This window comes from Glandiceps talaboti, chromosome 13, assembly GCF_964340395.1.
Source record: "Glandiceps talaboti chromosome 13, keGlaTala1.1, whole genome shotgun sequence".
NCBI classification, from domain to species: Eukaryota; Metazoa; Hemichordata; class Enteropneusta; family Spengelidae; genus Glandiceps; species Glandiceps talaboti.
The window spans coordinates 2,838,087-2,851,123 of record NC_135561.1 but is presented as its reverse complement, the minus strand read 5'-3'; the positions used below and the strand labels follow the sequence as shown (position 1 = coordinate 2,851,123).

Genomic DNA, 13,037 nt, shown 5'->3' with positions numbered 1-13,037 from the left:
ATATATATATATATATATATATATATATATATATATATATATAAGCCTGATATGATCGAAGTCTTCTATATTGCCGATGTTGTCCGCACAAAAGTATCATAGCATAGTTAACTCTTATATAACGTGAGTTGTCAATTTCAATATTTTATAGGATACACATTTTTAAACAAGATTTTGATATTGTAAGTTCCATTAACAAATATTTATAAAAGGACAATAAATTAACGCCACTTCGGTAAATTGGAAACGAATTGCGACGTTTCGATCTTGATCACGAAACCAATGATTACTCGCATTCTTTCAAATTTATCGTTCAACAGGAACATTTTACACTCCAACTGATTCGTGGAACCATTAAAATGTATTCGCTACTATTTATAACACCACAACTGCTTGTAAATTGAAATGTATATTCGTCATTTGTCATCACTTTAGTCTGTGTTTAATAATTCATACACATTTCATTAAAACTATCTTGCTCAGCTAATTGCGGTCACTTGGTTATACTCCGGACATAAAATATCCAATATGAGACAAAGAAAAAAGAGGACGCAATCATAAAAACAATTCTACAGTATTTATCAATTCTTTTGCCTATGTCATGATATGAATATTGTTTTTTGCAATTGGTCTTGACGTTTGTGTGAGATGTATTATCAATTATCTGATTTCGCGACGAAGTGTTACCATGACATGATAACTCAATAGAATGAGATGCTAAGCCAGTGGTGGGCGTATCATCATCAACACCATCCCTTGAGACTGTATGTGCTATCATCTGAAAGATAAAGGTAATAATTCATTGTCATATGAATGACATAAGGACACGTACATAGTACAATGTACCTTGGTACATATACATAGCTGAGAATATAAATATACCATGCAGATTTATAACATTCTTTTTACAAACCAAAATCATAAATCATGATTTACCTGACTGCACAATTTCCGTTTAATTTTCCTCTGGTCTTCAGAACTTAATCCATTTTTTTGCAGATAATACACAATGGTGAACTCAAGCAAAATCACGAAGACCATAGATATACATACCACTAACCAAATGTCCATTGCCTTATTTCGGTAAGAATTAAGATAACACGATGAAAACGATTGAGAACCACAACAAATGTGGTTGCTTCACATATTATTTAAAACAATATATCGTTTTTATTCTTCTTTAATTGAATGAACACTTTATCTTTGGTATACTTACAACAACTCATATACAGAGGCTGCATGTAGAATTAAGTTAGCAAATTGGCCATGTAAAAGTAATTTAACATGGTGTCGGTGAGGTACAGTGTATACTTCTGCCTACAGATAGCAGCTGTTGGTCTGTAAACATAAACTTCCATATAGGTAAGCGTTTAGATTACAATAAATACCTCACAGGACATTTTTGTAGATGCTTACTTGCAGAAGCTCGTGGACAAATATTCAATTTAGATTAAGTTTGTCAAAAGTGCCAAACTTATCAATTAGACTTATTTTTATTACCGTGGTGACCACCATGTGAAATTGAAACTCTTTGGTTACCATGGCACCAGAATGTCTTTGTAGTGGAGTATTTGGATCTTTAACAAAATGAGTAACCTAGTTCCATAGCTAAGTTCAATTTAGACTGAACTTGGAATATTGCTTATCCTTTCTTGTTTGACTATACCCTGCCAACCAAGAATCGAAGGTAATGTCAAATGAATCCTAATACTGTGAGATATCTTTTTGGCAAACAATCATGAAAAACAGGGCCGAAAATACAACCCCATCTTATTCCTTTTGGTAAATAAAACATTCATTATACATACCGTCACATAGCCAACCTTTGGAATGCCACTCCTGATCCATGTAGCTTGTGTTGTGAGAGTTAGAAGTGTTGTTATTGCAAGTGTAGCCCTAGCTGGTGAACTTGTAGGATCGATCCAAAGTGTCAACCATGATATGAAAACCAAAGCGACACTTGGTGCAAATGCTTGCAAAATGTAAAATCCGAGACGACGCTCGAGAACAAAAATAACTTCTAGGTAGCTGTAATTCCCTAGAAAATGAAACAACAGGATAGATCATTATGGCGTATGTTTAACGTATTATAGTCCTTCCAAAAATATGAAAATGTTATGCTTGTGACTGTCTGTGTGTCCGTGTATGCATGCATATGTATGTATGTATGTATGTATGTATGTATGTATGTATGTATGTATGTATGTATGTATGTATGTACGTACGTATGTACGTACGTATATGTATGTATGTATGTATGTATGTATGTATGTATGTATGTATGTATGTATGTATGTATACTGTCTTTGTGTGTGTGTGTGTGTGTGTGTGTCTGTCTGTCTGTCTGTCTGTCTGTCTGTCTGTCTGCCTTTCGTATCTATTTTTTTAGCCATAACTATGATGACAGTAAACAGAACAAACCCTTACCTGGTATATACTCTGAGAATCCTTGTTTACATATTGGATCCGAAATTTCGTATTGTGGTAGTTTAAGTGATGGTTCTAATTCTACAGAATCATTAAGGTTTCCATACCAAATAAGATCAATGTCTTTCATCTTGTAGGCATCTAACATAAATGAAGAAAGCCAAGGACAAAGAAACATGTTCAAATTAAAGGTTTGTTTTTCACGTTGGTGGTGCTTCCATTGCTTATGTTTATAATGCAAAGCATGCTCTGTTCCTAGTAGCCATTGCAGTCGACTTTACATCATTATTACATCATATGTTTCCGTTTGTCCTTTCGTTGCGATTATTTCACCTGTTCAATGCTATTTTTTTAACAGCGGAAATGAATTCCGAGTCGACTATGCGCTGAATACAATTACTGAATACGGTTTTGTAAAGGCCGATATTACACTCATCATTTCATCTCGCTCAGGGAATGAAAATTGAATATATGCTCGGTTAATCCCAATGTATACAAAGAGTGATGTAATTCTTTGGAGGATCACCTTTGTCATTACCTACCTGTTGTAATCATTTTATAATGACTTGTCACATGAGATACTTATTTAAGAATGTTCACAAAGACAGGCATATATGCAACGATTGTCGCAGTGTTATTTCCCATACACAATTATGACACAAGTGATATAATAATAATATTATAGGCAAATTATCAACTTTAATAATTAACTAGACATTTAAGTATGGTAACATGCGTTTTTGTGACTAGAACATTGAACATATTTGTGTCCCTCTGTATTAGCTTCTATATATGAAACGTTTTAAATTTGTGACTGTAACATACTGTAATAGTGTACCTGAACAACATTGAACCATGTTTGCAATTACAATGTATTTCAAATTAATCAATCAGTTAGAATTCAGCAATTTAAGGATGAGATTGTGCCCAATACTTTTTTATTGTGTAACATTTTGTAAAGTGATGAGGCAATGACATATATGCAGACATCTAAATATCAACAGTGACGATTAATAGTATGTGTACTCACAGGACATTATTTTGATTTTGCATTTTTGGGTATCAAAGGGATAATTTGTCAAATCCATATGACATGTCAACGTCAATGTCATCCTGAAAAAGAAAATACAGAAAGATGACCAGCACGACAAAATATGAAGGCAGCATTTGGTGTTTTACATACCATGCACATCTACAGCAGTAACGTTTAGAAAGTATTATCAGTAGGTATCACTTTGAAACTATATAGGAAATAATAATGTTCACATATGTTGAACATGACAAACCACGTCCATATTCAATCTTCAAATAACGCAATGACTTTGTTGTATGCAACTAGGATATTGCATTACTGACATTCAGTCTAGTTTCGTGGCAATCACTGTGGTACTTACTTTGGAAAGAAATGAAATTTGAGTTTCTTGTTTTTTATGAAATAAGCTTTACTTTTGTAACTTTAAAAAGATGAAAACTTTCTTGAGAATTGAAGAGGGGCGCCCGCGTGCGTGCATGTATGCATGCCTGCCTGCACGCACGCACGCACGCACGCGCACGTGTGTTGGGGGGAGGGTAATATGCAACTTGCCTTAGGCTGTAAATAATTGAACCATCGGGATGTATATGAAATAGCGAATTTTGTTTTGGAGAACTGTGCATTTTATCATCCTTTGAATTTAAGAAGAAAGTATCGGGAATCCAGAACACATCGGTGATATCTCCATCTACAGTTATCACATCAGTAAGGTTGTGTACAAGTCTTTTATCCCTCCAGAACTGTCTGAAATAGGTCGTGATGGAATATTCCTAGATATGAAAATAAAATAAAATGAAAGCTCTTAGGAATACAACGGAATTACGTGTGAGGACATATAATTTATATTAGAAATCCATACATTCCGGACTCTGTGTGTGTGCCTTTTTAATGTCAGGCATCATTAAAGAGGGTTTGATTTATGCCTATCTCTGCGAAATGCGAAAAATATATCCTTAGGTTGCTTCATTCGATGGATTAAGTCCATCAGAAAAAAAATGGCGTTGTTTAAAAGGCCGTAACTTTATATAATAGTTTCGGCTTTGAATACCACACTAAAAACATTAACAATATTGCTTATTATACTTTTTAGTGAGACAGCCAAGAAAACCAGAGTAGTAGAATTGATCGTCAATAAAAAGAACCACTCGCTGTTGAATCCGAGGTATTATTGACGCGATCAAGTCCATTATCAGGGCTACGATGTATGTCTAACAAAACCAAAATCAACATCATATTTAAAATGATAACAAACGCAGCTCCAAGAAATTAAATAGTCGATTTGATAAATTCCAATAATTAAACTTGCACTTACCATTTTAGTTTCAGATACAGAGTGGAAACTTTCAATGAACATATTAACTCGGAGTTGCAAAGGTTTCACTGTAACTCATAGAGAAGAAAGCAAATTATTATTGTTCAAATAGTGGCACACTATTAGGGTATATGTGCATATAATAGTAACCCCTCACACCGTATAACTACCTCTTTCCCATTTACAATAATCTTGCGAGCGAAAGGTGCACTATAGCTTATACAATGTTGAGGTAAATTGTTGTGTATTTCCAATAGCTTTCCTGTATACATGTCCAATGAAACCTAACTCCTAATGCCACGGTATATAAATAACTACCATTCTAAATGTAGTTTTAAATACCACCTTGAGATATATTTTTTACAAAAGAGACTCGGGCCTTGTAACACCTTTATAACATCATCATTTAACTGGAATTAATTAATTATTTTCTAAAACACTTATTGCGAAAAGCATATTGTGTTCATAGTCATTAAAACAGATGGATATTGACGACTTGATGCGAATGCCTGTACCAGATAAAATCCAGGAATACGCGCGCGCTCGCGTGTGCGTGTGTGTGCGCGCGTGCATGTATACTGTATTGTCTTCGCACACAGCTGACAGACCAAGTAACTACACTCGAATCACTCTCATATCTCATGTCCGACTGAACTTCTGTATGGACGTACCAGGATCTCACTTGAACTTTAGGGAATTAGCTCAGACTATACACAGTTTGTGTTTAAAAGTCTACACTGGAAAATAAGGCAAGCACCCAGCAAGTGCCTCGTTCATTGACTTCAATTCCCCCGAAGCCAAGTGCCCCTGCGAAGTGAAGTGCCTGCCACTCCCAAGTGTTCTTTATTGTGACGTCCTTAAAGTCTAAATTTACATAACGCCAAATAATTAATGCAATCCATATTACAGTTTGCAGTGGCGTTAACATGCCCTAAAAGTATTCTCAAAACATTGATGAATGATCACTATATTAGCTATCTATGAAATGCAGACTGTCGTCTCATGTACTCGAGTACGCTTGGAATCTTGTGTGGTCTGAATCCGACATCCTTGAGACAGTCTGTTGACCTTTCAGTCAAACTAGGACATGCGATGTTGTTAAAATATTGAGTTTACTGAAAATATGAATATGTCATCTGTGACACATGCATGCATTACATGTATGCTTGTATGGTGTATCTATGTGTGCTTGGCTCTACAAATATATTAATGTACACATACACATGCACAGTGTACAAATACACAAACACATACATGCAGGGATTCATGTCAATATAATATATACCTTCTGCATCAGGACGAATGTGTATATTGTGTTCCGCCATCAGTTTATGCAACACTACTGCCTGTGTTATCCTTTCTGATGTATTGCTGGGATAACGTGGGCATTCAATACATTGGTTTCCCCTTCATATGAAAAAACAAAGGTGGAAACATATGACGTGTTTGATATGGTGTTGAGTGCAAATGGTTCAATATTTAGAACTGCAGTCTTGGAATCATCAGGAAACCGGTTCATACCCAGTAGTCTAACTGATATTCCCAAGGGCTTCTTCTGATATATATGAGAGTGAAACACCCGAACTATCGCACTCACTAGCGACCTTCGGTCGCCTTCACACTGAACAGAATAGCCCGAAAATTAATCTTATGAGTAAAGAAGCATGTTAGAATAAGACGTTAATACTGTATGATCTATAGATTCTGTTGATAAATTTAACAAACTAATGAGATATCAATTAATAATACTGACTTCAAAAAACAGAAGTAATGAGATGTTACACCATGCATAAAACACATCTGAGATGCTATGTGGTAGAGAGTAGTCATTTTATTGTTATAAATACTGACAAACATTGAAGTGACTGAAACTTGAACATTAATGATTCATGATTATAGATATCAATATGAAATTGAGCATTTATGGAACCCCAGCCGTTTCTCATTGTCTACATGATGAATTATGTAATGCATGAAACATTCATGTCCTTTGTGCGAGACTTAATCTGCCTAGCAGTCGTATGCTCTAGACGAACATGTATGTATGTATGTATGTATGTATGTATGTATGTATGTATGTATGTATGTATGTATGTATGTACTACTGCTGAACATAGGTGAACATATCATTATTACAAAAACAGCGGATGAGCACTGGGGATTTCAACCTGTGTGTGTTTTCAAAATATAATGATATCATGTTCTTTTTTGAAATTTAAATTATCACTTATGGATATTGCCATTAGCAATATTTTGAATTGTGCTGTTGAATTCGAATTCTCTGGACGAGGCCAGGATTACCGAGATTCTGAAAATAGGTCAAGAGCATTCACTTTCTCTGGAAAACAATATTAATGAATATTTAGTCACTCAACTTTACAACCGATAGTTTTAAATTTGAAATTAAATAGATAAAAAACACACTTTAATATGAATATAGGAAAATACCATCTATATATATGGACATGTATCGATTACCTTCTGAGCGTGGTTGTTTTGCTAAATCCCACTGTCAGTGATAGCAAATTACTCCGACATGCCCCACATTTATTCTGTGACCCTTGTAAGTGATGTTGTCTTCATATCACAGAATTGCGATGTAAGTGAGGAAATAACAGTTTGACATAATCCATATATCGATGTAACCAGCGAAGTTAAGTACCATCAAATGATAATAGCCATCAAATTACACTAAATGTCCATATTGAGTCGAAAATTCTACAGGCACGTCAATCATACAGATTGTAACTTTGCATGCATGCATACATACATACATACATACATACATACATACATACACGGACACACAGACATAGACAAAAGCATAACATTACCTCAAGAGAAGTAAAAATGGCTCAAGGTGTCCTAAGTTCTGGTATTAGATTGTAACAGTAAAGACTACATAACATTTTGTCTACTTAACTATACTTGTCTTTATTTAATCTTTTTACATCACATCAACATCTCACGGAAGTATTGCAACCGACGAGTATCTTATCTTGTAATGTGCTCGAAACAATTTTTATCGATTTAGAAGAAAAAAAAATACCGACCTACCTTCCCTATTTTCTGATATCATGTCATCGGAAATAGACAGTTTATTTTATTTTGCCTAAGAGTGCGCACGCACATAAAATGTTACATTATGTATCACTTTGCTGCATAATTGATACGCCATAGTCACTCTAGTTTGGCAGTATCTAATGAGGTTGTTTTTGAAAAAGAACGATTTTCCCTTATTATATACATTGTCAGTCCCATAATGAACAGGTAGGGACTATAACATAATTAACCGACTAATCTATTCGCACTTCAATATAAACCTAATTTAAAAAATGGGTGTTTATTGTAGTTGTTCTATCCTGTGTGTATAGTAATACTAATTATTTACCTATAATTGGTACTATCCAATAACGATTAGTGGGGTCTAGTACACAATCATCAATTACAAACCAACTAAACTAATGTGAGACTATCATTGAATATTGTTTATGCTCTGTTTAATCTTACGTAGGCGCACAGGTGTTCTCTAAAGGTCTTCGGTAACTACCTCAAATATGCGATAATTAAACGGCATTTACGTATACGTGCTTGTGTACAATGTTGTATTTCATTTACCAAGTCCCCCTATTATTGCGCTTTTTAAAGTCACATACTTGCTATCAATATACATTTACTACAGTCATCAATTACAAAAGACAGTAGGCTTATATAACATCACATGTACACTATCTGTTCTGTATCCATGCATTGCTAGTCCAATCAAAGGGGGCTATTATTTGAGTATGTTCGATTCAATGCACTGAATCATTATGTCTGACGAGTTAACAAAGTGAAGATAGTATGCAGGACAATTAAAGAAAGAGACGACAATGTACATCTATTTTAAAAAGCATTTGTTGTGCCATTGTATGTATACAAATCAATCGAAAAACACAAGTAGAATATGTACAATAAAAATATGGATGAACTTTGCATTTTCTTGTTGATGTACAGACTGGACAATCGAATACTTAACGCCATCGCTATGGACAGATGGTGTCGATGGATGTATGTGGTAAAAATACACCACTCTAATTGTAATTCAAACGTAGTTCTGGTATTATCAATATTATAAAATTTCAGATTTTAATGCTTACCCAGTTCCCATAGCTCCTGATGATATAATGATTATCATACAGATCCGTCGAATGAGTTGTGCCATGTCTTACCACTGTCAACGGATATATACGTACAAGAAGCGTAGGTCCTATGATATTCAAACACACTTTGAATAGCCTTTGTGTTTTCAGTATTTATGTCCTTTGACAAACGGCACCCTTAACTTACTGTTTAAGCAGAATACGATTATCATTTTATTCCGAAGCATTTAAATATATATTTTACTGGATTAACATTATTGCTGTGCTCAAACATGAGCAAACATTTCGTTGAAATCGATATTTTAAAGACGGTACGTAATATAATTCTTTAACTACAAATGAAGAATGGCTCATGTTATGCAGTCAGACATTGCTTTGTATGTGATAATGAAAGATGGCCGTGCTTAATCCAAATCAGTCAAACAATGTCGTGTTGTTTGTTCTAATCCAATCTATTTGAGACGCATGGTAATTTATGACATTTCGTTATTCCTACAAGAGCTACCACTGATAAAAAGGGACGAATGTAATAACATTCTTTAAACATACTATTTTCTGTAGTTTTCTTGAAAACATTACGTGTATTCGAGGGAAACCAAAATACTCCAAAATAGAATATAACAGTTCGTATGATATTACAACACAGGTCGATGATTTTGCACTCCTTGCTTGAAGCTCCTCGATGTACTCTTGCCTTCGATTAAAGTAATAACAACATGTTTGCAACAGCGCCAACCTCGAGTTGGCAATATAGTGTGGTATTACATTGCATTTGCAGAGACGAGTTACAGTAACAAAATGAACATCGGACTGCCTCATACTAAAGCAATAATTCATACTCCACAGGTATAATATATTTAGCAGACTGCTACAAGAGTTCCGTATTCCAAGGAGTTATTTTAAAAATTGTTTTAAATGACCGTAAACAGGAAATAGTTCAAACCAGTAACCGTACGCACAAATATTTTCCATTCACTGTTGTTTCAACTAATGCACTGTCACAGTGTGTGTATATATACACCTTCAGGTTATAATATATAATGACACCTATTATATGTCAATTAAATATGATACATGGAGTTTGTTTCCTTTTATTTTACTGTGTTCGCCAATAAAAAAGACTATAATTATATATAATGAATGCGAAATTGGTATACTACCAAACCAGAGTTACTATAGAGTTTCAATTAGGCGGCAAAAGTTAACGTGTTTTGTTACAAATTTCATATACAGACATTTATATCGCCTTAGACGTAAAATATAATATCATATAATTTGAATAATATAATATTTCTGGTTTGTTAGTAGTTTTGCAAGTAAGAAAGCATTACTATTTTAGTTCATTGTTCAAGACAAGCGACACAAAGAAATTAGTCAAGGGAAACAATAAAGTACCATGCTTGTTTGTTTGTTGAGCAGCAGCTTTGAGTTTGCAATACTTGTAATATGATGGCGAAATATGTGTAATTCACAGTTAGGAGAAAGTGCAGATACTTTACACTATCTTGCAATACAGATATGTCTTGACAGGATGTACATTTGACCTATTGAACTTTTTATAGTCGATGGTTACTATGTCTACTGAGTACAAATAGATGTAACGCTTAGAATGTATTTATGACTGATGGCTACAAAACCCAGACAAATGGCCAGATGATACCAGTGTCACGATAAACGTAATATATTATTCCATTGTTTCTTTGTTTATCGATAATATTAATGTCCACATTACGTGTATAACAGTGTACACCATTTGTCAGCATTTATACATCATTCAAAAATTGTGCTCATGAGCGACATTTCTGATCAGTAAGATTCGAGTGAACTAGGGGACTCAGTAACACCGAAGTACTAGTGGCAAAAACGTCACAAATATGTTCCCGCTGACAAGCAAAACAGTAGGGAATATCGTATATCTGCACAGGTATAATTTATGAAAGATCTGACAGTCACTTTTGACATATTTAGAACACACAGAGCGAATCATGAATACTGGTTTTGGTGTTGTGTAAAGACAGAGGTATATTGTTTGTTCAAATGCTTTCAATTTGACCAGAGTTTGGTATGGTATCAAATGTCAAAGAAATATTTCCAATCAATACACCATACCATTGCATTATTTACCTAGGCATAAATATGTACACAGCTTTAGTGATACATCAAATAGACTTATTCTAATTTATTCTGTTACTACTCGCCAAGTACACCGAGTTGTTAACCGCAATCACACGTCAATTAATGCTCTGCCATTAATCAAATCGAATTCGTTGTTATACAGCCATACGTGCCGTTGTTATACCATCCGTATTTGCCGAATTGGAAATAATGACAATATTTCATTCTTACAAAATATCACATCATCTATTAAACAATGTGACAATTAACGAAAGCAACATGAATTAAGTGATGTTGTATAACTGTGTGACCTTGGTAACACGTGTTACATATTTTGACTCACTGTAAATTGGTACTCACAACACTCTCCATGAGAGCACGCACAGCGAGAATATTGATTATGATTACCCCTTTGTGTAATTTAGCTTCTTATTGTAATGCACTAACTCGGTTGGTTGGTTGGTTGGTTGGTTGGTTGGTTGGATAAAGTGGAGGGGCGGACGTATGTATATATGGGGCCCCTATTCATTCGTCTAGCAGTATGGATACCAATTGATGTCATAGCAATATTGTGCGCAATTGACTTATTGAAAGAAGAAATGGTTACAATAATGCTTCAAGAACTTAACAATCTATGGTATCATCTCTTCGTATTATATGACGTATTTCTCTATGCAAATCCGACGAGAGAAGGATAATAATTGTATTTTCAGTCAGACATGAATTAATGAATGACATTTATTTCACCAGGTAACAAAAATAAGCTACTTCCAAAGAAAATAATGAAAATAGAAAGATAGGGTCATGAAAATTAGATAACAATGAGATCGGTCACTGCTATAAGCAATCCATTGCTTGGAGCAGTAATTAAATTGGTTATTTCACAAAACACTAACACAGTGCAATTCTTATAATTAGCAGCTGAAACGCTTCTTAAGGTGTTATTTATAGCCTAATTCAATATATTACATGGCTCGATTATTGGTCAACCATTCAAACTGACTCGTTCAGGATACGTTGACAGGAGAAAAATCAACATAGTCAGGAAAACAATCGCGATGTCAAAACTCACTAAGGTGACGCTATATTTTTCCATGATAATTGTATACGTAATCATGCTGCTATTAAGAAGAACGGAAAGAAAACTAAGGATTGGACCTTGTGTTCTATGACTGCAAACCAAGCGTTGTGACTAAACTGTATGATGCTGTGAGTCAAGGAAGTCTCCACGTACGAATCATGAAGTCTTTTCTTACCCAGGATTAATAACGTCATGACCCTTTGCAGTAATGTAGATAACATGTCAGTGACGTAAATTGAGTGTCGTGCATACAGTCATCCTAATGGTCACACTAGTATCAGTATCATTACACTGTGTAAATATTAATATAGGTCTAATCTCACACCATGATAGTAAAAGGATAAAATAACAAATAAACAGTAGTAAGAAGGGTGGCTTGTGACGAGAAAACCCAGATCTGCTGTGACTTCATTATTAAAACGCCGGAAGCGATAATACTGTAATAATGTAATATATGATATAAAGTATCAAATAAATATTTCTAAACAACAGTGATAGAACGTTTTCAATAGGAAAAGTAAGACATTAAGGAGATAATGGTGAGAAAATTGAATTTAAGAAAACATCATCTTGTTTTACCAGCTATTGTCCTACTGTTGCAGCAGTGTCACATTTCATTATCGGTAGTTTCCATGGCAATGAAACGTGTATTGCCAGCAAAACACCAATATTATATAATTAATTATTGATATTAATATGATTACTGTGACCAGAACATTATTTATTTAATTCGCGAAAGTAGATAAAAATTAATGGTTCGGAAGTTTGATATGATTGAACTGTGTCAGCTACTGCATACTGTACACACCAGTTTCTCTCAGGGGAATTCAATATGGAGAAGATAAATATAGATTATTTTAAAGTATATCCCATTAGTATCGTACTGTCGCTATTCTGTAATAATCTAAAACCGTGTGAATACATTCC

The 13,037-nt window shown here is 34.4% G+C and overlaps 1 protein-coding gene across 1 annotated transcript; it reads right to left on the bottom strand.

The window, feature by feature from the left end:
- Window positions 1–493: 493 nt before the first annotated feature.
- LOC144444897 (glycine receptor subunit alpha-2-like) lies at window positions 494–9,055 on the bottom strand. Its single transcript, XM_078134448.1, has 9 exons — window positions 8,912–9,055; window positions 6,058–6,179; window positions 4,773–4,840; window positions 4,013–4,230; window positions 3,458–3,540; window positions 2,428–2,568; window positions 1,809–2,038; window positions 937–1,074; window positions 494–778 (listed from the first exon to the last, which is right to left on the bottom strand). Exons 1-9 carry the CDS (start codon window positions 8,974–8,976, stop codon window positions 494–496), a joined length of 1,350 nt encoding a protein of 449 aa, XP_077990574.1. The 5' UTR covers window positions 8,977–9,055.
- Between the last annotated feature and the right edge of the window lie 3,982 nt (window positions 9,056–13,037).